Source organism: Staurois parvus, unplaced genomic scaffold (assembly GCF_062004578.1).
Source record: "Staurois parvus isolate SC_StPar_1 unplaced genomic scaffold, SC_StPar_1.0 ptg000897l, whole genome shotgun sequence".
NCBI classification, from domain to species: domain Eukaryota; kingdom Metazoa; phylum Chordata; class Amphibia; order Anura; family Ranidae; genus Staurois; species Staurois parvus.
Window position 1 is genome coordinate 994,448 of NW_028318693.1, and position 23,700 is coordinate 1,018,147.

At 44.7% G+C, this 23,700-nt stretch overlaps 1 protein-coding gene across 1 annotated transcript; it reads right to left on the reverse strand.

Annotated features, from left to right (window-relative positions):
• Positions 1–1,256: 1,256 nt before the first annotated feature.
• On the reverse strand, positions 1,257–15,155 carry LOC149442281 (uncharacterized). Its single transcript, XM_089656282.1, has 3 exons — positions 15,134–15,155; positions 11,100–11,131; positions 1,257–1,934 (listed from the first exon to the last, which is right to left on the reverse strand). The coding sequence occupies exons 1-3, from the start codon at positions 15,153–15,155 to the stop codon at positions 1,257–1,259; spliced, it is 732 nt and encodes a 243-aa protein (XP_089512408.1).
• Between the last annotated feature and the right edge of the window lie 8,545 nt (positions 15,156–23,700).

Sequence of the window (23,700 nt, forward strand, 5' to 3'; positions counted from 1 at the left end):
GTGCCTGAGTTTCCAAATGGTCAGTCCGCCGCTGCCCTCAAGATGCTGTCCTTGGACCTTTTCTCTTCTCCATCTACACCTCCTCCCTTGGTCACTTGATAAACTCCCATGGCTGTAAGTAGCTGATGACACACAAATCTATCTTTCCACCCCTCACCTCACCCCTTTAGTCTCCTTTCACATTACTAACCTGTGGCAGGCGCAGCACCCTTTGGTGCCTAGTGCGCTGTGGCATTAGAAAAATTATGCAATTGCTGTTTCTTTGTTTTATTAAACTGACTTTACTCTGTAATTCCTCCAATGCCGCTCTATGGATGCAGTAGGTTTAAAGAGCACACCGAATACTTTAGTTAACTTCTTTAATAACTTCAATCTTCTTCATATAACACGGCTTACAATGGCTTGTTTCTTTCATATTACAATGGTTTAATTTGTATTACATTGGGTTGATTCAATAGCTTGATAAATTTGTTTTATTATGATTACTCTACAGTGACTTGATTCGTAAATTTGTAAGTTTGATTATTTGAATATTCGTAAAATTAATTTGGTGGAACTACAAGTAAACACATATAACAGTTTTTACATACAGATCTACCTGCATTACTAAACAATAGAGGAACATACAAGTGCATTAAATACCTATTTGGCCTTCTCTGTTTCCATAAAGCTTCTCTGATTGGAACTGTCTGTTTCCTCCTCTGTCTGGTGAGCAAGTGTCTCTAGAAAATCCTAGCAGGGAGTTTTACACAGGCACAAATGTGAAACTGGCTGGGATTGGTTAAGGCTCTGTACAGTGTGAGGCTGGCTGTGATTAGCTCACCTTATACTAACTCTTAAAGGCACACTTTCCTTTTCTGCTTCTGCTAACACAATGAATATATAAATGTCATATAACAATCAAAGACATAAATCACAGCAATGATTCTGCTTTTGGCTTTAACATATACACATATACACTGTACTGAGGTTATTGGCAGGTTTGGTATACACATATATGTGAACCATATTAGCAACCTAGGACTGGTCTTAGCTGGCCAGCTACATAACCTACTTAGTGACATATCGGCATGGATGTCACTCCACTTCCTCAAACTCAATCTTTATTTCTATCAAATCTTCTATATCGGGGAAAGATGACATGCAGAGCAGTGTGTGCACTCAGCAATGCCGGTGTATGTATGGAGAGCTCTGTTGGGAGGAGGTGGGGGGCTCTGAGAAGAGCCTTTGGGGGTGGAGATGGAGGTCGCCGCCCATTATTTCTTCTTCGGAGCGGCTTTCTTGGGCTTAGCCACCTTCTTAGCTGCCGGCTTGGCCTTAGTGAGACTCTTGCCGGCTTTTTTCGGCTTGGCTGCAGCTTTGATCTTCTTGGGGCTCTTGGTCACCTTCTTGGCGGCAGCCTTTGCCGGTCTCTTGGCAGACAGCTTCTTGGGGCTCTTGGCTGCAGTGGTTGTTTTGCTGGCCGCCGCCTTCTTGAGGGACTTGGCGGCCTTCTTGGGGCTCTTGACTGCGGTGGTTGTTTTTCTGGCCGCCTTCTTTTTGGGGGACTTTGTAGCCTTCTTAGCAGCCGGTTTCTTGGGCTTGGCCTTGTCTTTGGGGCCCTCGGGCTGCTTCTTGTTGATCTTGAACGATCCGGAGGCCCCATGGCCTTTGACCTGGACGAGGCTCCCCTTAGTCACCAGCGCCTTGAGGGCGATCTTCAGGCGGCTCTTGTTCTTGTCCACATCGTATCCTCCGGTGGACAGGACCTTCTTGAGGGCGGCCAGGGACACCCCTCTGCGCTCCTTGGAAGCGGACACGGCTTGGACGAGGAGCTCGGACACGCCGGGACTGGACGCCTTCTTGCTGCCTTTCTTGGCTCCTCCTCCGGCTGCCGTCTTCTTAGCCGGCTTCTTCTTGGCGGCGGCCTCCGCTGGAGGAGCGGCGGCTGGGCGCTCTCAGTCTCCGTCATGACTCAGGAAATGTTTCCACAATAGTTCATTACAAATCACAGGGCGCTCCGCCTTATATACAGACGTTCTAACACTGTGATTGGTTGACACAAAACTCGACTCTGTCCTGCTATTGGTTACACGGCAGACACGCCCACTGGCTTTCATTTCAGTGTCGGAGAATCTTCATTCTCTCATTGTGTTTCCCAGGCAGAGAGAAAAATGAATTTATTCCGAAATAGAATGATGTCCGATGTGCACCGGGGAGCCGATCTGCTCCCTGGACTGTCACTTATCGGGGGTCACTTCCAGCTGTCAGGAGCTGCTCAGGAGGCTGAACACAGAGGCTGCAAACACAACCATCCTCCGGAGTGGGGGGCCCATTCTTCCTTCTACCTGCTTGGGGACACACCTACCCACAAAACAATCTTCTCCCATCCCCCACTACAATCCGCTTCACATTACAGGAGGGAAGAACCCTTGTCCCTCCCTCCATTCCTAGCCCTTCCAGGCCTGTGCTCGGATCAAGGGTCTGGTAAGAACTTCGGGGGGACCCCACATTTTCGTCACCCATTTTTTGAGGGGAGGGGTTCCACTTAAAAGTCCTTTTAGGCCTGGTAGGACTTTTAGGGGGAACCCCACACACTTTTTTTATTTCTTACTTTGGGGTGCCTACTAACCTTCCTACCAGACCTAAAGGGTCTGGTAAGAACTAGGGGGGACCCCATGCTGTTATTTTTTTTAATGTAATTTAAAAAAAAAAGTCAGTCCTTCTGCAGCTGGTTCTATTTATTGCACAGATGTGTAGCTTGCATGTAGTTTAAAGGGATCCCCCAGACATGATATTTAAAGAAATTATTGTTTACTTTAAATAATGAAAAATGACTGCCCCTTTAAAAATTTACTTTTTGAAAAAAAAATGCTTTCACTGATTCATGTCTCCATACCCCTTTTATGGCCTAAAACTTGCATATAAGCCTTCAAAATGGGCACATTTGAATTTACAAGTGAGTCCCATAGACTTTCATTGAGCTTGAAGTTCGTCGTTGAACATCTATTAGGTTTGAACGTTCGACCGCAAACCAAACACAGGGGTGTTCGGCCCATCACAAGTAACTTCTATTACCCAACACAACAGTTCTTCTCAGAGCCACCCACATCTCCATACACAATTCTATAAACCTCTTTATCAACCAATTCCATCTCAGGGAGGAAAATCAGGAGATTGGGAAAAAGGAGGAAAGCGGTAACTGACCATTGTAGATGTACGGCGTGGCTCCTCCCCCAAGTCCATTATCCTCAAATTATGTTGATGCAAAATCTAAAATAACTAACTTTTTGTATGCGTTATAATTTAAATAAAATGGGGGCGTGTCCAAGATGGCGACCGGAGCGGCCGCATAATCCGGAGCTCCGGCGCCGTATTCCGGAATCCGCTGCCATCCGTGCAGCAGCGGATCACAGTGGAGCAGCGGAGGGCCCTGGTATCATCCCGGATACCTGGGAGGTAGAATCCGGGCGATATTTCCGCCCTTCATGGCGGCGGACGTTCGCGGCCTGGTGCGGCCGCGTGGGCCGGGGCTCCGGCACCTCCTATCCGCATCCGCTGCCATCCGGGCTGTGGGGGATCACCCGAGGACGTCTGCAGCGTCCTCTGCATCACAGAGGCTGAGAGAGGGACATCGCTGAGTGTTGCTGCTCCCCGCGGCGGCGGCGACGTTTGCGGCCTACACCATCTGCCAGAGGCCTCTTTTTACCTGGTCACAGTGAGTGGGGGGTACAGGTGGCATCCTGTTATCATGATCTCCCCACAGTGATTTGGGGAGTGGGCCTCACATTAATAGCCCCAGAGCCCATCTTCTTCTCTGTCTGTGGCCCTTGCTGGGCTCAGAGGCCTACTGGGGCCTTGATACTGCCCAGGGGGTGTCTCCCTGTGGGGCCCTGTGCTCAGAATCGGAGGTCCTCTGCTTCCTGCTTCCCACCCATTCCTCTCGTGTCCTGAGTTGGGATCTGGTGCTATCATCCTGCCCCGGAGTGAAATTTTTGCTGGTTGCTGTGACTTATGTTCTATCTACCCTTTCAAGGCTTGCTGAATATTTTTACAATATAATGTTATCGCAGATGGGTTTGACAGCATCCATGTAACTACAACCCTGAACCTATTTTGGGCGCTATAGGTCCCCTGGGGTTATAGTCTCCATTCACTTTCCAATTTTCAGTTGATCACCCCCGGGAGATTCTTTGTATGCCGTCCACCAAGAAAAAAAAGGGACAAGCTCAGAAGTCCCTCACGACATACCTCCTTAAGGCTCACGAGATTTGCGGCATGTCTCCAGTCAATACAGAGCAAGCATCCCTGTCCGATCCCGCACGGGATACCACCGTTCCCTTATCGGCCTTGGTCAGCGAAAATACACAGCAACTCACAAAAGGGGACTTGGAGTCCTGCTTGGAATCTATGTACGCCAAACTAGCCGCCAAATTTCAATCAGAATTGCATAAAAGCACTAATGTTCTCTCTCAGGAAATAGCCACGCTGGGCTCTAGGACAGACCGCTTGGAAACCAAACACGATGAACTTAGCCTGGCCTATGGTGAACTTTCCAGAGAGCATGATCATTTACAAACGGCCTTTTCACAACTGCAGGCGCAGGTTGAGGATCTTGATAATCGCAATCGCAGGAATAATCTGCGAATCAGGGGAATCCCGGAGTCTATGTCGTATCTTTCATTAATTATAATCAAGTTATTCAAGTCACTCCTTCCAGATCGTGACCCTGGATCTTTTGCTTGTGACCGCATCCACAGAGCCCTACGCCCTAAACCTCCTGCTGACAAGCCGCCTAGGGATATTGTCTTGTGCATGAAGGATTTTCTGACCAAGGAAGAAATACTCAGAGCTGCTCGCAATACTCCAACAATCTCCTTTGAAGGCTCGGTTTTACAAATCTATCCTGATGTTTCTCCGGCCACGTTGGAGAGGCGTAGAAAAATGAAAGAAGTTACAACTGCCCTGTTCTCTGCTCGTATCCGCTACAAGTGGGGCTTCCCTTTTAAGCTGATAGTTCCACATAATGGGAGCACATATATCGCTACATCCCCTCCCGAAGGTAGAGCAATCTTGGCCAAATTAGGCTTGGCGGATGCCCCATCACCTCAACGCCCACCCTCCACCCCTCGTATCTCTCCCATTTGGCATACCCCTTCCCCACGGAGGGATAGAAGGAGAGTCAGACAAGAACCGGGTTGACAGGTCCATTCTCACTTGCCTAATACTCATTGTCTTGATAGTCTTTGGTCTGGTCTATTGTTTTTTATGATTTTACTAAGATTTGGGACACAGGGATTTTGCTCTCTATTTCTTACATTGTCAGGTTGTATATTTCTGTGGTTGCTGCTGTGATCTTTTTGCAATACTGATTTTTTTGTATGCCTTGCATTGATAACTGGACGAGTTAAGGTATAACAAGGGTCATTGGACCCTCCTAATTGTGCCCATTAATTCATGGTTGTACTACTCTTTGACACGTTACCCCACCCTGCCTCCTGACATGGCCGGAGGTGTCGCCGCCCGATTGCGGGGTGGCAGCTCTGTTTTACATGTTCTAAGGAGACAGGGTTTGGGCCCGTGTGGCCCCTTAATGTTTGAACTTTTTGTTTTATCAGGTATGACGACTTTTCTGCCTGATCCATGTTCTTCAGTTACCCTTTCAAATATAGAAGATATTAAAGCTTCTTCTCCATTGTTTTTCGTTTTCTCTTCTCTCAAAACTTTAGTGTATGAGGATGGTATTGTGTCGGTCTGTGGACATCACGACCCCTATGTTGGGGTCTGGAGGTCCCCTAGGCTGGATCTGCCACCTGTATGTCTGTCTGATGCAGACCTGCGGGTTTCTATGTCTAGTCAAATAACTTTAGGGGATATCTTTGTAATGTGTACTTTTATGATGATAGTGGCAAGCTCTGTTTATTATGGCAATTCAATGTATTTCACATAATGTCCAGGGTTTCAATTCGCCAAATAAGCGCAAAACAGCCTTTCTTCAATATAAAAGATTAGGAGCAAAAATTATCTTATTACAGGAAACGCATTTTGCAGCCGCAAAACACCCGACCTTTTTTCATAGATCCTATAGGCAGGGGTATTATACCCTACATTCCTCCAAGAGTAGGGGATTGGCCATTTTTCTACATAACTCATTTCCCTTTGAGGTTCAACATGTGTATCGTGATCCAGACAGTAGGTTTATTATTCTTAAGGGCACCCTTTCAGGTCGAGAACTTACAATTGCTAATGTCTATGCACCAAATTCGGCACAGGCTACTTTTTTTTTTTAATTTTTTGGTGCTCTGGATAAATTTTTGTCCCCCCATCTATTGGTGGGTGGGGATTTTAATCTGGTGGCAAATCCTCTTTTGGACCGTAGCTCCGCCTCGCACACTTCCCAAGCTTTCCCAAAATCCATTACTAAGAAACTAGATGCCCTCCAGTTGGTGGATGCTTGGAGAGCGCACAACACGGGAGCCAGGGATTACACATTTTATTCCCACCCACATGACTCTTATGCTAGACTAGACTATATCTTTTGTACCCCTATATTGCTAGCTAATTCTAGGATAGCTAGTATTCATTTGAGCCCCTGGTCGGATCACAGTATTATGGCCTTATCTATCACGTTTGTGGGATTGGCACCTACTCCCTTTTCATGGAGACTTAATGATTCTATGCTAACTGATACTGACTCTCGGCAGGAGGTGGTTACATCTCTTAAGGAATACTTTCAATCTAATTCAACCCCTGATATTTCCCCAGCCACACTCTGGGTAGCCCACAAGGCGGTCCTACGGGGCCGACTTATCTCTATGGCTTTGGCCAGAAATAAAAAACGTTGGCAGCAGATACTACTTTTAACCCGAGAATTAGAAGCACACTATAGAAGCCATGTAGCTGATCCATCTTTACTCAATAAACAGCTATTGTCCCAAAAACGCTTGGAACTGAATGCCCTGCTTTCCCAAAAAACTGAAAAGGCCCTCCGCTGGTCGAAGGCCTCGTTCCTATTACATAGCAACTCAGCATCTACCATGTTTGCAAGGAAATTGAACCATTCTTTGCGCCCCCCACATGTGTATAAATTGCGTACTAATTCAGGTGCTATCTCATCTTTACCTCAGGAAGTTTTGGGTATTTTTGAAAATTTTTATTCTAAACTACTGGCTTCTCCACAGTCGGATTCTGTTTCTCTATCAGATTCATGGCTAGATTCTATACCCCTTCCTGCTCTCACACCTTCTCAGATTGCCTCTCTTAATGCCCCCTGTACTTTAGAGGAAATAACATGTGCAATAGGAACGCTGAAACGCTCTACTGCACCGGGTCCTGATGGATTTACTGCTAGCTATTATAAACATTTTACCTCTATATTGGCTCCATACTTGATAACACTATTTAATGATGTTTTACAGGGGGGTAAGTTCCCCGAGGAGATGTTGTTAGCTAACATGTCTCTAATACCCAAGCCACAGAAAGACCACTGTTTGCCGCAAAACTATAGACCAATCTCAGTAATGAATAACGATCTGAAGATATTTAGCCGCATTTTGGCGAACAGGTTGGCTCCTATTATCTCCTCTTTGGTATCTCCAGACCAGTCGGGTTTTATTCCCGACAGATTTATTACTGATAACATTCGTCTCACTCTAAACGTTATTCAAGATGCCAATTTACATTCCAAAGAGGTTCTGTTGATGAGTTTAGACATAAACAAGGCCTTTGATAGTGTTCTTTGGCCCTACTTGTTCTCTTTGCTACAGAAAATGGGCTTCAGTGATGGGTTTTTGGCAGGCATACATGCCCTATACGACTCTCCTAAAACAAGAATAAGGCTTCCTGGCTGTAACTCTGACTTCTTTACATTGGGTAGAGGTACCCGTCAGGGTTGTCCTCTTTCGCCCCTTTTGTTTGCGCTGGTGTTGGAACCTTTGGCATTGGCGATCAAATCACATTCGGATATTTCTGGCTATTCGTTATTAGTTTCACATTTTAAGCTGAGCATGTATGCTGATGATGTTATGCTTTTTATTACTAACCCGTTGACTTCTTTGCCTAATTTGTGTGTCGTATTGAATGATTTTGCTAAAGTGTCAGGTCTCACCGTTAATTTTACCAAATCGGTAATTATGCCTGTTAATGTTCCTGACTCCCTAAGTGCATCTCTCCGTAGTTCTTTTCCATTTCGCTGGGTCAAGGACAGGATATCCTATTTGGGGATTAATCTTGCTCCCAGATACTCTGATATGTTTGCGGCTAATTATCCACCATGTGTATCACGTCTCTCTACTCTACTGAGGATCTGGCACGGTTATCATGTCTCCTTTCTGGGTAGAGTCACGGCGGTTAAAATGAATATCTTGCCCAAACTGCTTTATCTTTTTAGAGCACTTCCAGTTCCGGTTTCAAAAACGTTTTTGGATCATTTTCAGCGGATTATTAACAATTTTATTTGGGGAAATAAGCATCCACGTTTTGCCTCATCCATTTTGTATCGTTCACAATGGACGGGAGGTCTCGGTCTTCCTAACTTTTGGCTATATTACCTCTCGGCTCGTTTTGCGCAATTATCACAATGGGCTACTATTAACTCTCAAATCCCGTGGATCAAGTTTGAGTCTCAGTCGATACGTCCTTTTTATTTACCGGGAATTTTATGGTCTAAAATCTCCCCCCGATCGCTTACTTCTTATAACTCTATAGTGACCCACTCGCTGACACTTTGGTCCAAATACAAGGCTAAGCTGAGTTTAGTCTCTCCTATTCCCCCAGGTGTTTCATTTTTTGGTGATCCTACTTTTGTTGTAGCCTTTTCTTCCCCTCACATGTTTCGTTGGTGGTATGATCGATCCTTTATCAGATTATCTGATTTCCAAAGAGGAGGATCTTATATTACCTTCGATATGCTGCGCGTGCTATTTGATGTTCCTCTTCGTGAGTACCTTCGTTATAGACAGATTAGGCACTTTTTTAATGCGCACTTTGGCCTTACCCCGTCTTCTCCGATCTCTTTTTTTGAGCGTGTCAGCCGTGACTCTCCTAGAGGTAAGGGTCTTATTTCAGATCTTTATCACCAATTTTTGATCTGTCTTTTTCATGCTCCCCCTATGTACAGGCAGAGGTGGGAGGAGGATTGTGGTATCACTTTTTCGGATGAGGATTGGGACTCCATGGTGGATAATATATGCAAGAGCTCTAGATCTCTTTCGGTTTGTGAGACGGCCCTTAAAGTTTTAACCAGATGGTATTATACTCCGTCCAGACTACATACAATGTTTCCACAAACATCCCCTTTATGTTTCCGGGGCTGTGGCCGCACAGGTACTTTGGCCCATATGTTTTGGGATTGCCCGAACATATCTTTGATCTGGCGTAAGATATCTGAGGTGGCTACCTCACTATCGGGCAACCCGATACAATTGTCCATACAGACCTGTTTATTGGGGGTTCATATCCCAGGGGTCCCTGATGCCACTCTGAGATTGCTACATACATTATGTATTGCCACTTTATGGTCCATTGCCCTGCATTGGAGGTCTAATGTTGTACCCTTGGACTCCGTTTTACACAGAATTGACGCTGTAATGCTTATGGAACGTATTCATTATACACTACTGGATAAGATGCACTTATACGATAAAAAATGGGAGTCATGGAAGGATTGTAGACATTTATTGCATGATTGACAACATCCCCGGTAAAGAATGGCTGACATATATTGTTGATAGATGTATCACTCAATCTATTTTATCATTTATGTATCTCATGCACTCATAACTTTCTTTCTTCCTCTATCTTCTTTTTTATGTTAATATACTTTTATGTATTGTACATTTCAAATGTGCCATATTTTTGTTGACAATATCACTTTCATACTGTGCTGTTGTTTTACTGTCTACTTATGTACAATAAAATCGTTTGTAAACAAAAAAAATAATTTAAATAAAATGGTATAAATCTTGAGTAATAATATATTATGCATGTTAATTATGACAATTATACATTCATAGAAAATGCTTTCAGTGTGAGACTCTGGGGAAATGACATCTTATTCCAGGGACTGATCTTATCCGCCTTCCTTTAGTTGTGATGAGTTTCTCCTGAAGATCAGAGATTGTTCAATATATACCGAACAACGATCCTCCCGACTGAGGGAACAGATCTCATCGCCTCCTTCACACTCCACGTAGAAAAAAAAGATGTTTTACTATCTGAAGGAAACGTCTATAACTGTCATTGGATCAACTTTCTAATTGCTTCATTCAAATCTCCCGCCGGAATTCTATTTGACGTCACAGACAATCCGCCCTCTTACCGCCAAATCCGATACGGAGAACCGACCGCATCCATTTACCTTTTTATCTGGGAAGATCGATCAACCCTTCCATTCATTCCAGGCTCTGCGATCAGCCAAACATCATTATAGAAGCATTACGAATGTTCATATGAAATGTTTTATTTTCACTCCAATCCCTCAGAATACCAACCCCAACAAGATCTAGTTATTAGTTTATTGATTTGTAGAGAAGAGATCAATCAAAAGTCTACAGAACAAGGTGCCTGGAGTTTGCATGTTCCCCCTGTGCCTGCGTGGGTTTCCTCCGGGTGCTCCGATTTCCTCGCACACTCCAAAGACATGCTGGTAGGTTAATTGGCTCCTGTCTAAATTGTCCCTAGTATGTGTATGTATGAATGTAAGTTAGGGACCTTAGATTGTACGCCCCTTGAGGGTTAGGGACTGATGTGATGTACAATATATATGTAAAGTGCTGCGTAAATTGACGGCACTATATAAGTACCTGAAATAAATAACAGCTTTGCTAACATTGTGATCACATGATCACCGGGTCCTGATTGCCGGGATCGCACAGCGGAAGGATGAGAAGTGCTTAAAGGAGTGAAAATAATAAAGAAAACAAAAAAATATATATTTTTTAATTAATACAGTAATTTATAAAATAGAAAAAAATCAGGAAGATAATTAAATGGAGAAAGATAAAAGGAGTTAATAGGACCAATTACAGTAGTTTAAGGGTTAATAAGGGGTTAAACAAAGGAACATTGAATTTAAAAAAAAAATAAATAAATACATATTTGACAGATTGTTTTTAACTGACTTCAACTGCAGATTGAAGTTCATCCCTTTGATCTGTAGATGAATAAACAGAAAGATACAAAATTAAACAATGTTTCTTCTTATCTTTCTGTTTTAAGGCTGAGCAATGCTGTTTATAAACATCGTTAGTCAGTTTAATTTTTTTATAGAGCTGAAGGATTAACGTTTTGAGAGGAAGTAAACTAATAGAATGATTTATCGAAAATCTTCCTGATCAGATAATTTCCTCGAAAACTATTTATTTTTTTTTTTTATATGAAACAACTGTCAATGCCGATGGCTGAATATTTGTCTGGAACGATCTACACAATCCCGGCGGGCAGAATGTGATGACAGCGATTTGAAATCTGAGCCAATCACAGCTGTGGGCGTTGTCTCCATCAGCCAGTAATGTTTGTCTTGCGAGAAGTCCATAGAAATGTATCCGGAGATCTCGGTGTCGATGTTTCTAGTGCAGGAAGTGTTTTCTTGTTCTGTAGACTTTTCATTGATCTCTTCTCTACAACTAAATCAACAGACTAATAACTAGATCTTGTCGGGTTTTGTATTATGAGGGTTTGGAGGGAAAATAAAACATTTTATATATGAATATTCGTAATGCTCCTATAATGATGTTTGGCTGATCGCAGAGCCTGGAATGAATGGAAGGGTTGATCGATCTTCCCAGATAAAACGGTAAATGGATGCGGTCGGTTCTCCGTATCGGATTTGGCGGGAAGAGGGCGGATTGTCTGTGACGTCACATAGAATTCCGGCGGGTGATTTGAATGAAGCAATTAGAAAGTGGATCCAATGACAGTTATAGACGTTTCCTTCAGATAGTAAAACATCTTTTTTTCTACGTGGAGTGTGAAGGAGGTGATGAGATCTGATCCCTCAGTCGGGAGGATCGTTGTTCGGTATATATTGAACGATCTCTGATCTTCAGGAGAAACTCATCACAACTAAAGGAAGGCGGATAAGATCAGTCCCTGGAATAAGATGTCATTTCCCCAGAGTCTCACACTGGAAGCATTTTCTATTATTAATGTATAATTTTCATCATAATTAACATGTATAATATATTATTATAAAATAATTATAACATTTTATCATTTAAATGATAACAAATACAAAACTGTTAGTTATTTTAGATTTTGCAGCAACGTAGCTTGATAATCGACTTGGGGGAGAACCCACGCCATACATCTACAAATCCTAGATTGTAAGCTCCCAGGATCAGGGCCCTCCTATCCCTCTTGTATTGAACTGTATTGTTGCTGTATTGTCTCCCGTTATATTGTAAAGTGCTGAGCAAAGTGTTGGCTCCATAAATCCTGTATAATCACCACAATCACCAGCCGCAACCTCTGCAACCTGGACCCGGCCCCTCTCCACTCTGCAGCTGATCGTCTCTACGACAGTATCCTTCCACTGTCATGCCCTGACCTGGCCACTACTGCGTATAACAACCTGCTATCAGCTGCCTTAGACTCCTTGGTACCCCCAACCACACGCTGCACCAGACCCCGACCGCTCCAACCCTGGCAGAATGACCACGCAAAAGATCTTAAACAACGCAGTAGCGCACTGGAGTGCCTTTGGCGCAAAACTAGATCCCCCCAAGCTTTCTCCCTCTACAAATCCGTCTTTCTCACCTACACCTCCTCCCTCCACGCAGCCAAACAAGCCTACTTCGTAACCCTCAATAACACCCTCTCCTCCAATCCCCGTCGGCTCTTCTCCACCTTCAAATCCCTACTCTCCCCCCCCCCACCCCCACCCAGTACCTCACTCACCGCCCACAAGATTGCCGAACACTTCCAGAATAAAGTTGATGCAATCCGTAAGGACATCACCAATGCTCAACCCACCTCCCCACCTGGCCTCCCTCCCACCATAGCCCCAGCAACTCTCCCCTCCTCTGACCTCGCTCCCACCCACCACACCGAACATCCCGCACAGCTTCACCTCTCCTACACACCACTCCTTCAGCCCTGCTACCTTTGAGGAGGTCACTAAGGTCTTCTCAAAAGCCCGCCTCACCACTTGCCCCCTTGACCCTGTCCCCTCGCAACTCCTCTGGTCACCCTCCTCCTCTATCCTGCGCTCCCTCACCCACATCTTTAATCACTCCCTCTCTACTGGCACATTCCCCTCCCCCCTAAAGCACACGCACATCACCTCCATACTCAAAAAACCCTTCTTGGACCCCACTGACCTGAACAACCTCAGACCCATCTCCCTGCTGCCATTCACTTCCAAGTTCCTTGAGCGCTTAGTTTACAATCGCCTAAGCGCCCACCTCACCGACAACAACCTCCTCGATCCACTACAGTCTGGCTTCCGCCCCCTACACTCCATCGAAACTGCCCTACTCAAAATCACTAACGACCTGCTATCCGCCAAAGCTAATGGACACTACTCAGTCCTCCTACTCCTCGACCTCTCTGCGGCCTTTGACACAGTTGACCACCCCCTCCTCCTTAACAAATTACACTTCCTTGGCATCAGAGACTCCGCTCTCTCCTGGCTCTCCTCCTATCTCTCCCAACGCTCTTTCAGCGTTACCTATAACGCTGCCACCTCCCCCTCTCTCCCCCTCTCTGTTGCTGTCCCCCAAGGTTTTGTCCTCGGACCCCTCCTCTTCTCCATCTACACCTCCTCCCTCAGCAAACTGATACACTCCCATGGCTTCAACCATCACCTCTACGCTGATGACACGCAAATTTACCTCTCCACCTCTCACCTCACCCCTTCATTCTCCGCCCGTATCACCCACCTACTGAACGACATATTGGACTGGATGTCGCTCCACTTCCTCAAACTGAACCTTTCCAAAACTGAGATCCTAATTTTGCCCCCAGCCCGCACCCCCCCTCCCTTCCCACCCTCTCCAACACGACCAACAATGCTACCATCAGTCCCACCATGCAAGCCAAGGTCCTAGGTGTCATCCTAGACTCTAACCTGTCCTTCCAACCCCATGCCCAATCGCTGACTACCGCATGCAGGTTCCACCTCCGCAACATCTCCAAAATACGCTCGTTCCTAACCCCAGATACTACTAAACAACTCGTTCACTCCCTTATTATCTCACGCCTGGACTACTGCAATTCCCTTCTCACCGGCCTACGTCAACACAGGCTATCCTCGCTTCAGTCTATCCTGAACTCAGCGACCAGACTCATGCACCTTACCAGCCGATCCACTTCTGCCACCCCCCTCTGTTATTCCCTCCACTGGCTCCCGATTGCCCAACACATAAAATTCAAACTACTAACACTGACATACAAGGCCATTCATGGCGCTGCCCCAGGCTACCTCACCGACCTGATACCCAAATACCACCCAACCCGTAATCTTTGCTCCTTGCAAGACCTCCTACTCTCTAGCTCCCTGGTCTCCACTTCCCACGCCCAACTGCAGGACTTCTCCAGAGCTTCCCCCTTCCTCTGGAACTCACTTCCCCAATCCATCAGATTGTCCCCTACCCTCCTCACCTTTAGGCGCACCCTGAAAACCCATCTCTTCATGGAAGCCTACCCCACCCTCACCTAACAGCCGATCCCCTCCACTCCTCACTCCATTCCATCTCCCACAGCCATCTCCTCCTGTACCACCATCCCCTCCCTCCTAGACTGTAAGCTCGAAAGGGCAGAACCCTCTAACCCTTGTGTATTGTGTATTGTTTTGCTACTGTATTGTCTCATGTCTTGTCCCCCATTCTAATGTACAGCGCTGAGCAAACCCTTTTGCGCTATATAAATACTCTATAATAATAATATAATAATATAAGAATAATAATGGTCAGTTACTGCTTTCCTCCTTTTTCCTATCTCCTGATTTTCCTCCCTGAGACTGAATCGGGTGATAAAGAGGAGGTTTATAGAATTGTGTATGGAGATGTGGGTGGCTCTGAGAAGAGCCATTGTGTTGGGTAGTAGAAGTGAATTGTGAAGGGCTGAACTCCCCTGTGTTCGGTTTGCGTTCGAACGTTCAAACCCAATACATATTCAACGAACTTCAAGCTCAATGCAAGTCTATGAAACTCACTTGTAAATTCAAACATGCCCATTTTGAAGGCTTGCTTGCACGTTTTTGGCCTTAAAAAGGGGTATGCAGACATGAATCAGTGAAAACAGTTTTTTCAAAAAGTACAGTTTTAAAGGGGCAGTCATTTGTCATTGTTTAAAGTAAACAAATAAACAATAATTCCTTTAAATATCATGTCTGGAAGGGCGCATGCGCAGCCGGCACCCGAATGGACGCTTAGAGCGGAGCTCTCTGTCCAGTCGCCAGTGACACGAGCGGCTCACTCAGCCACCAGGGAATTCCAAGCACACCAGACCCTTTATAAGAGGTGCCCGCACCTCCCCAGGCATGCCAAGAAGCAGAAAAACCCCGGGACAGCCCGGAAAACTCCCAAATCTTCCCTGTCATATCGACAGGAATCCAAGATGGCGCCAGCGGCGGACAAACGGGACTGCAGGCAGGAAAATAAAGCACGGAGTCAGATGACAGATCCCAGGCTGCAGCATCCACTATACCCAGGGGATCCTGGTGAGTTGTCTCCCCCTATGTCCCCCACCACAAGTAGCCCGGCCAAATCAAGACCTAGACTGAACTTAGAACACCAAAGACCAGACCACCAGGCCCCTATTCACCCATTTCCTCAAATTAATGCAGACCTTCCAGCAATAGAGGCATTCCCAGTGGTAGAGCAACCACTGACGGAAATATCTATGAAAAATATGCTCTTATCGTTAAGACAGACCCTAGATAATGACATATCATCATCACTATTACAACTCAATACCGCGATCCAACACCAAGAACACAGAATACAACATATTGAATCCAAAATTAGTTACATCGTTACAGCGCACAACAACCTAATTGACGCACATACTGAACATACGTCCGACATCGACCAAATCAATTTGAAACTTGCTGATTTAGAGGATCGATCAAGACAAAATAATATTAAATTCAGGGGCATCCCGGAAAGTGTCACTAACGAAGCACTGCTTCCCCACATCCAACAATACATGAAACTCCTCATTCCATCTCTCTCTGACCTTGAATTGGCTATCGATCGAGCCCACCGCTTACCCAAACCTGCGTTTCTGTCAGCATCCATCCCTAGAGATGTCCTGGCTCAAATTCATTTCTATCATATCAAGGACAAAATTATTCTAGCAGCCAGGAACACAACTACACTCCCACCGTCCCATGCCAATATCCGGCTGTTCGCAGATCTCTCAAAGGGCACGCTACTTAATCGCAAGAAAATTATAACTATTACTAAAGCCTTAACAAACCACGGCATAGCCTACCAATGGGGATTCCCCACAAAATTAACCATCAGACAGCAGGGCCGAATTTTTACTGTCAAAAACCTTGAAGAGGGCTTAGACCTCCTTAAAGCCTGGAATATTATCCCTGGAGAAATGCAACAATCCACACCTACTACGCTCCAAAATATGGAAGATGAATAATCCAACTGCAACCAACTCCTAACATCTCACCATTCTTATACCTCAAGTTGCTATACCACCTTATTATTCTCTGGCGGTCGGCCATGTTTAGAAAATTTCTATGTTCTCAAGTTTTAGTTGGCATGACCTACGTTATGGTCGAAGCCTAATCAAACCCCCCATATCTGTAGTAGCACGATCAGCTACTCAGACCACTTGCATTATCTGCAAGTATTTTTTTTACCCTCTACCACCCTCACCTCCCCTTTCCACCTCAGTACCATCAGTCGTTTCCTATAGATCTACTGATCACCAGTTTCCGCTGCACTCTTGTGAAGTTCTCATCTTAAATACGAGACTTAAGTTAAACAGCTCTAACCAAACTGCCGAAACACCTTTTTCAGCACCGATAACCACAAAACCTCTTACTCTCTCAAGACTCCAATGCAATTCTCAACTCAGCTCTCAAACATTACAATATGATTCATTTCACTTCTCTTAACGTTCGTGGTTTAAATTCACCATTCAAAAGGTCGATGCTCCAAAAAGAAACGAGAAAATCTCAGGCCGACATCATCTTTGTACAGGAATCCCACTTTGCTACAAACAGAACTCCCAAACTCCACCTCAACCGATTTACGCATCTCTTTTTGGCTACTAATCCCAAGAAAAAAAAATGGCCTCATAACCACCATAAAAGACTCTATCCAGTTCAGCTTCATATCCGAAACCACCGACTCCCAAGGCCGCTATCATATCCTAATTTGCTGACTAAATGACATCCTCTATACATTAGTGAACGTTTATGGTCCCAACAAACACCAGATCAAATTCTACAACAAGCTCTACAAAACCGTTACTTCTTTAAAACAAGGGAGACTTATAAGTGGAGGAGATTTCAATATTATTGGTGATTCACAAATGGATTCATCCTTCCTCAGAAGAGCACCTAAACAATCCTTCAATCAATTTCTACACAACCACAACCTTTACGACATTTGGAGATGCCAACACAGCACTGAAAGAGATTTCACCTATTATTCTCCTGCACACCTTGCATACTCCAGAATTGACTTTTACTTGACGGACAAATGGACACTGCAACATATAACTTTGTCCTCCATCGGCACGATCACCTGGTCAGACCATGCTCCAATCAACGTTTCGATAGACGACAATCAACGCGCAACACTCCCGCCCATTTGGAGATTAAATTCCATAATATTGAAAAACATAGATAACCAGAAACATCTATTAGATGCTCACAACTTATTCTTTGACACCAACTCTACTCCCGACATATCCATTACAACACTATGGCTCACTTATAAAGCATATATGAGAGGCATTCTCATACAACTAAATTCCCATATCAAGAAACAACGATCCCACCAAATTGACCAATTACTAACCACCATCAAACTTAACGAAGAGCCCAACAAAAATAACCCAAACCCACTCACGGCCGCAACCTTGACCTCAGATAGAAATAAATTACGACTCCTTCTATTACACAAATACGATCTCAACCTCCAGAGAACTAAATCCAAGTTTTATGCACTAGGCAATAAAGCAAGCTCCCTCTTATAGAAAACAGTTAAACAAAAACGACTTAAATCAAAAATTGCAAATGTCCATCACACAAACACTACTTACTAACCCACAAGATATATCCAATGCTTTTGCAACGTACTACCGACAATTGTACAACATCAATAATGACCCTGACACATGCCAACCCACAACTGAAACCATTCAAAATTTTCTAGACAATACCAATCTACCTCATCTTACACCATCTCAGCTTACATCCTTATCTCTACCAATTTCTCCCACAGAGATACAACAAAGCATTTCAACACTACCCCTTAACAAATCTCCAGGCAATGATGGCTTTTCAAATGAATTCTACAAAACGTTCTCACCCAACCTTATACCACATTTATCTTCATTATTCAACCATGCTGCCACCACAGGTACTTTCCCCTCTGAAATGCTACAATCCATCATCACCACAATACCCAAACCAAATAAAGACCCCCCGATTGGTTCAAAACTATAGACCAATTTCCCTTTTAAATACGGACATAAAATTATACGCCAAACTTCTTGCACAACGGTTGCTCCCATACCTTCCCACACTAATTCACCCAGACCAAGTAGGCTTTATCCCTGGCCGACAAGCACCTGACGCAACTAGAAGAATTATATCCCTAATACACAACCTAGAGACCACTAAACAACCTTCATTACTCTTGTCTCTGGATGCCGAAAAAGCATTTGACCGAATCAACTGGCTGTTCATGAAACTCACCCTACAAAAATTTGGGATTATAGATTGGTTGTTATCAGCAATACTCTCCCTATACTCCAACCCTTCCGCCAAAGTTTTAACCAATGGTACTCTCTCACAAACCTTCCAGATCTCCAATGGCACTAGACAGGGATGCCCACTATCACCCATAATATTTACATTACTGATTGAACCCTTAGCATCCAAACTCAGAGACGACCCTTCCGTCACGGGTATTACTCATCTTGAAACAGAACATAAAATTAGTCCCTTCGCCGATGATATTATCCTCATGATCACTAACCCTTACAAATCACTCCAAACGATACGCACTCATCTCCACAATTACTCAGACATCTCTTACTATAAACTTAACGAACCAAAATCCTCCATTTTGAATTTATACACTCCACCTAAAATCCAAAATTTATCTGGGAATGAAACTTACTAATACAACAAACCAACTATATAATGCTAACCACAAGCCTTTACTCAACTCTATTCCGCGAGAACTCAAGCAGCTACGTACATCTACCTGTCAGGAATGGACTTGCCAATAACGGTGAGACTCACCTGCCTTGTGGGCTGCAGTACCAGGGCTGGCCAGCGGGTGCTCTCAGCAATCAGAGACTCACCCCTGCAGTCAGCCAAAACACCTGAAGCTGATTGCAGGGGTTGTATTTAAGGAATGGCCAGACTCACAGTCAGGGCTTTGGTGTGTGTTTTTCCATGGGCCCCTGTATCTTGTAACCTGCATTCCTGCATTCCTGCATTCCTGTTCCTGTTTCTGCCTGACTTGTTGCCGACCCTGCCTGACCCTGACCTCTGCTGACTTCTCCTGTTTGATCCCTGGCTTGTGACCCTGACCATTCTCTCCGCCTGCTCCTCCTGTACCTACCTGCCCGATAGTTATCGACCCGGCCTGCCTGACTACATTGTGCTCTATATGTGAATGTACCTGTGTATCTATATCAGTTTAGGTTTGTGTTTGTTTCACCTTGTTGTATGTATTTGTGTTAGCTTGGGGTTTGGTGCACTGCATTTATATTTGTATTGTTAGTCTCAATAAATTATATTATTTACTATATCTGAAGCCTACGTTTCCCTGTGTCAGTCCACACACTTCTGGTCACACCCGCATCCCTGACATTACACCAAGGCCAATCCTGACCAGAAGTGGGTGCACAGGGAAGCCATCTTGGCCTATTGTTGCTGGGAAGGATGGATCTTGATGAGGTGGTGTATTTATCTCTGCTAGTGTTTTATGACAGGGATTATGCTTATCAGACTCTGAAGGAGTATCCCAGGGATCAACTACTAGAGTGTATAAGGATTGCTCGTTGCCTAGTAGCTCAGGGCACAGAATTCTCTGAGGTGCAGCCATTGATTCAGGTTTGTGCTGAGTTGGTTTCATCTGGTACCCCCGAATGCAGGGATGAATTTTTGCCACCATTTAGTGCCGACCAGGTAGAGTCCCTGGTATGGTTATTAGAGGATGATGTGGATTACTTTCTGGAGTGTTATTCTGCATGTTCACCACAGGTACTAAGAGATTGACAAGACAGGCTTTGTGTAAGCGGAGCTTTGTTCAACCCATACTGCAGACATTAGAGATGAGCGAATCGAAGTATCCGAAGTGGAATTCGAGTCGAATATCGGAAAAATTTTGATTCGTGCCAAATCCGAAAAATAGCCTAATTAGGACGCGCAAATCGAAATTTTTCAGAAAATGGCGGCTGACATGTGCGGCGACGGAGCGGGGATGTCTGGGAAGGCGCGCAGACAAGGCGCGCTGACCCATAATGCATTCCTCAACTACATGTGATCGCATCAGCCAATCAGCAGCCAGCCAGCCAGCACTGTGTAATGGTCGAGCTATAAATAGCGGCCATTTTGGAATTCTTCATTTGCCTGCAGTTATTGAACAGAGGCAGACCGCTCTGTACTAGGGACAGGGACAGAGTTAGGGCCACAGAAACGATAATTGGGGACAGAGAAAAGTTACTTAGGGACAGAGAACCATTACTCAGGGACACAGACTTGTTAATGAGGGCCACAGAATCGTTATTTAGGGACAAAGAAACGCTAGTTAGGGCCACAGAATTCATACTCAGGGACAGACAGAATTGTTACTCAGTGCCCGAGAATTGTTACTTAGGGCCACAGAAACGTTATTAGGGCCACAGAATTTTTACTCAGGGACAGACAGAATTGTTACTGAGTGCCAGAGAATTGTTACTCAAGGACAGACAGAATTGTTACTGAGTGCCAGAGAATTGTTACTTAGGGCCACAGAAACTTTACTTAGGGCCACAGAATTTTTACTCAGGGACAGACAGAATTGTTACTGAGTGCCAGAGAATTGTTACTCAGGGACAGACAGAATTGTTACTGAGTGCCAGAGAATTGTTACTCAGGGCCCCAGAAACTTTACTTAGGGCCACAGAATTGTTACTCGCACAGACACAGAATTGTTACTCGCATAGACACAGAACTGTTACTGAGGGCCACAGAAACTTTACTTAGGGCCACAGAATTGTTACTCGCACAGACACAGAATTGTTACTCGCACAGACACAGAACTGTTACTGAGGGCCACAGAACTGTTACTTAGGGCCACAGAATTGTTACTCGCACAGACACAGAATTGTTACTCAGGGCCACAGAACTGTTACTTAGGGACAAAGAAACGCTAGTTAGGGCCACAGAATTCATACTCAGGGACAGAAAGAATTGTTACGGAGTGCCAGAGAATTGTTACTCAGGGCCACAGAAACTTTACTTAGGGCCACAGAATTTTTACTCAGGGACAGACAGAATTGTTACTGAGTGCCAGAGAATTGTTACTCAGGGCCACAGAAACTTTACTTAGGGCCACAGAATTTTTACTCAGGGACAGACAGAATTGTTACTGAGTGCCAGAGAATTGTTACTCAGGGACAGACAGAATTGTTACGGAGTGCCAGAGAATTGTTACTCAGGGACAGACAGAATTGTTACTGAGTGCCAGAGAATTGTTACTTAGGGCCACAGAAACTTTAATTAGGGCCACAGAATTTTTACTCAGGGACAGACAGAATTGTTACTGAGTGCCAGAGAATTGTTACTCAGGGCCACAGAAACTTTACTTAGGGCCACAGAATTTTTACTCAGGGACAGACAGAATTGTTACTGAGTGCCAGAGAATTGTTACTCAGGGACAGACAGAATTGTTACGGAGTGCCAGAGAATTGTTACTCACGGCCACAGAAACTTTACTTAGGGCCACAGAATTTTTACTCAGGGACAGACAGAATTGTTACTGAGTGCAAGATAATTGTTACTCAGGGACAGACAGAATTGTTACTGAGTGCCAGATAATTGTTACTTAGGGCCACAGAAACGTTATTAGGGCCACAGAATTGTTACTCAGGGACAGACAGAATTGTTACTGAGTGCCAGAGAATTGTTACTTAGGGCCACAGAAACTTTAGTTAGGGCCACAGAATTGTTACTCAGGGACAGACACAGAATTGTTACTGAGGGCCACAGAACTGTTACTTAGGGCCACAGAATTGTTACTCGCACAGACACAGAATTGTTACACAGGGACACAGAACTGTTACTGAGGGCCACAGAACCGTTACTTAGGGCCACAGAATTGTTACTCGCACAGACACAGAATTGTTACTCGCACAGACACAGAATTGTTACTCGCACAGACACAGAATTGTTACTGAGGGCCACAGAACTGTTACTTGGGGCCACAGAAACGTTAATCAGGGACACAGAATTGTTACTGAGGGCCACAGAACTGTTACTTAGGGCCACAGAATTGTTACTCGCACAGACACAGAATTGTTACACAGGGACACAGAACTGTTACTGAGGGCCACAGAACCGTTACTTAGGGCCACAGAATTGTTACTCGCACAGACAGAATTGTTACTCGCACAGACACAGAATTGTTACTCGCACAGACACAGAATTGTTACTCAGGGACACAGAACTGTTACTGAGGGCCACAGAACTGTTACTTAGGGCCACAGAATTGTTACTCGCACAGACACAGAATTCTTACTCGCACAGACACAGAATTGTTACTCAGGGAAACAGAACTGTTACTGAGGGCCACAGAACTGTTACTTAGGGCCACAGAATTGTTTCTCGCACAGACACAGAATTGTTACTCGCACAGACACAGAATTGTTACTGAGGGCCACAGAACTTTTACTTGGGGCCACAGAAACGTTAATCAGGGACACAGAATTGTTACTGAGGGCCACAGAACTGTTACTTAGGGCCACAGAATTGTTACTCGCACAGACACAGAATTGTTACTCGCACAGACACAGAATTGTTACTGAGGGCCACAGAACTGTTACTTGGGGCCACAGAAACGTTAATCAGGGACACAGAATTGTTACTGAGGGCCACAGAACTGTTACTTAGGGCCACAGAATTGTTACTCGCACAGACACAGAATTGTTACTCGCACAGACACAGAATTGTTACTGAGGGCCACAGAACTGTTACTTGGGGCCACAGAAACGTTAATCAAGGACACAGAATTGTTACTGAGGGCCACAGAACTGTTACTTAGGGCCACAGAATTGTTACTCGCACAGACACAGAATTGTTACTCGCACAGACACAGAATTGTTACTGAGGGCCACAGAACTGTTACTTGGGGCCACAGAAACGTTAATCAGGGACACAGAATTGTTACTGAGGGCCACAGAACTGTTACTTAGGGCCACAGAATTGTTACTCGCACAGACACAGAATTGTTACACAGGGACACAGAACTGTTACTGAGGGCCACAGAACCGTTACTTAGGGCCACAGAATTGTTACTCGCACAGACACAG

What these genes read in the sequence shown, in the direction of transcription:
- LOC149442281 (XM_089656282.1), bottom strand. Translation starts at nt 15,155, where the DNA reads ATGGGCATGTTTGAATTTACAA. An exon ending in GGGCATGTTTGAATTTACAA is followed by an intron (nt 11,132 to 15,133) that starts GTGAGTTTCATA and finishes ATTCATCTACAG; the next exon opens with ATCAAAGGGATGAACTTCAA. An exon ending in AACTTCAATCTGCAGTTGAA is followed by an intron (nt 1,935 to 11,099) that starts GTCAGTTAAAAA and finishes GGAGACTGAGAG; the next exon opens with CGCCCAGCCGCCGCTCCTCC.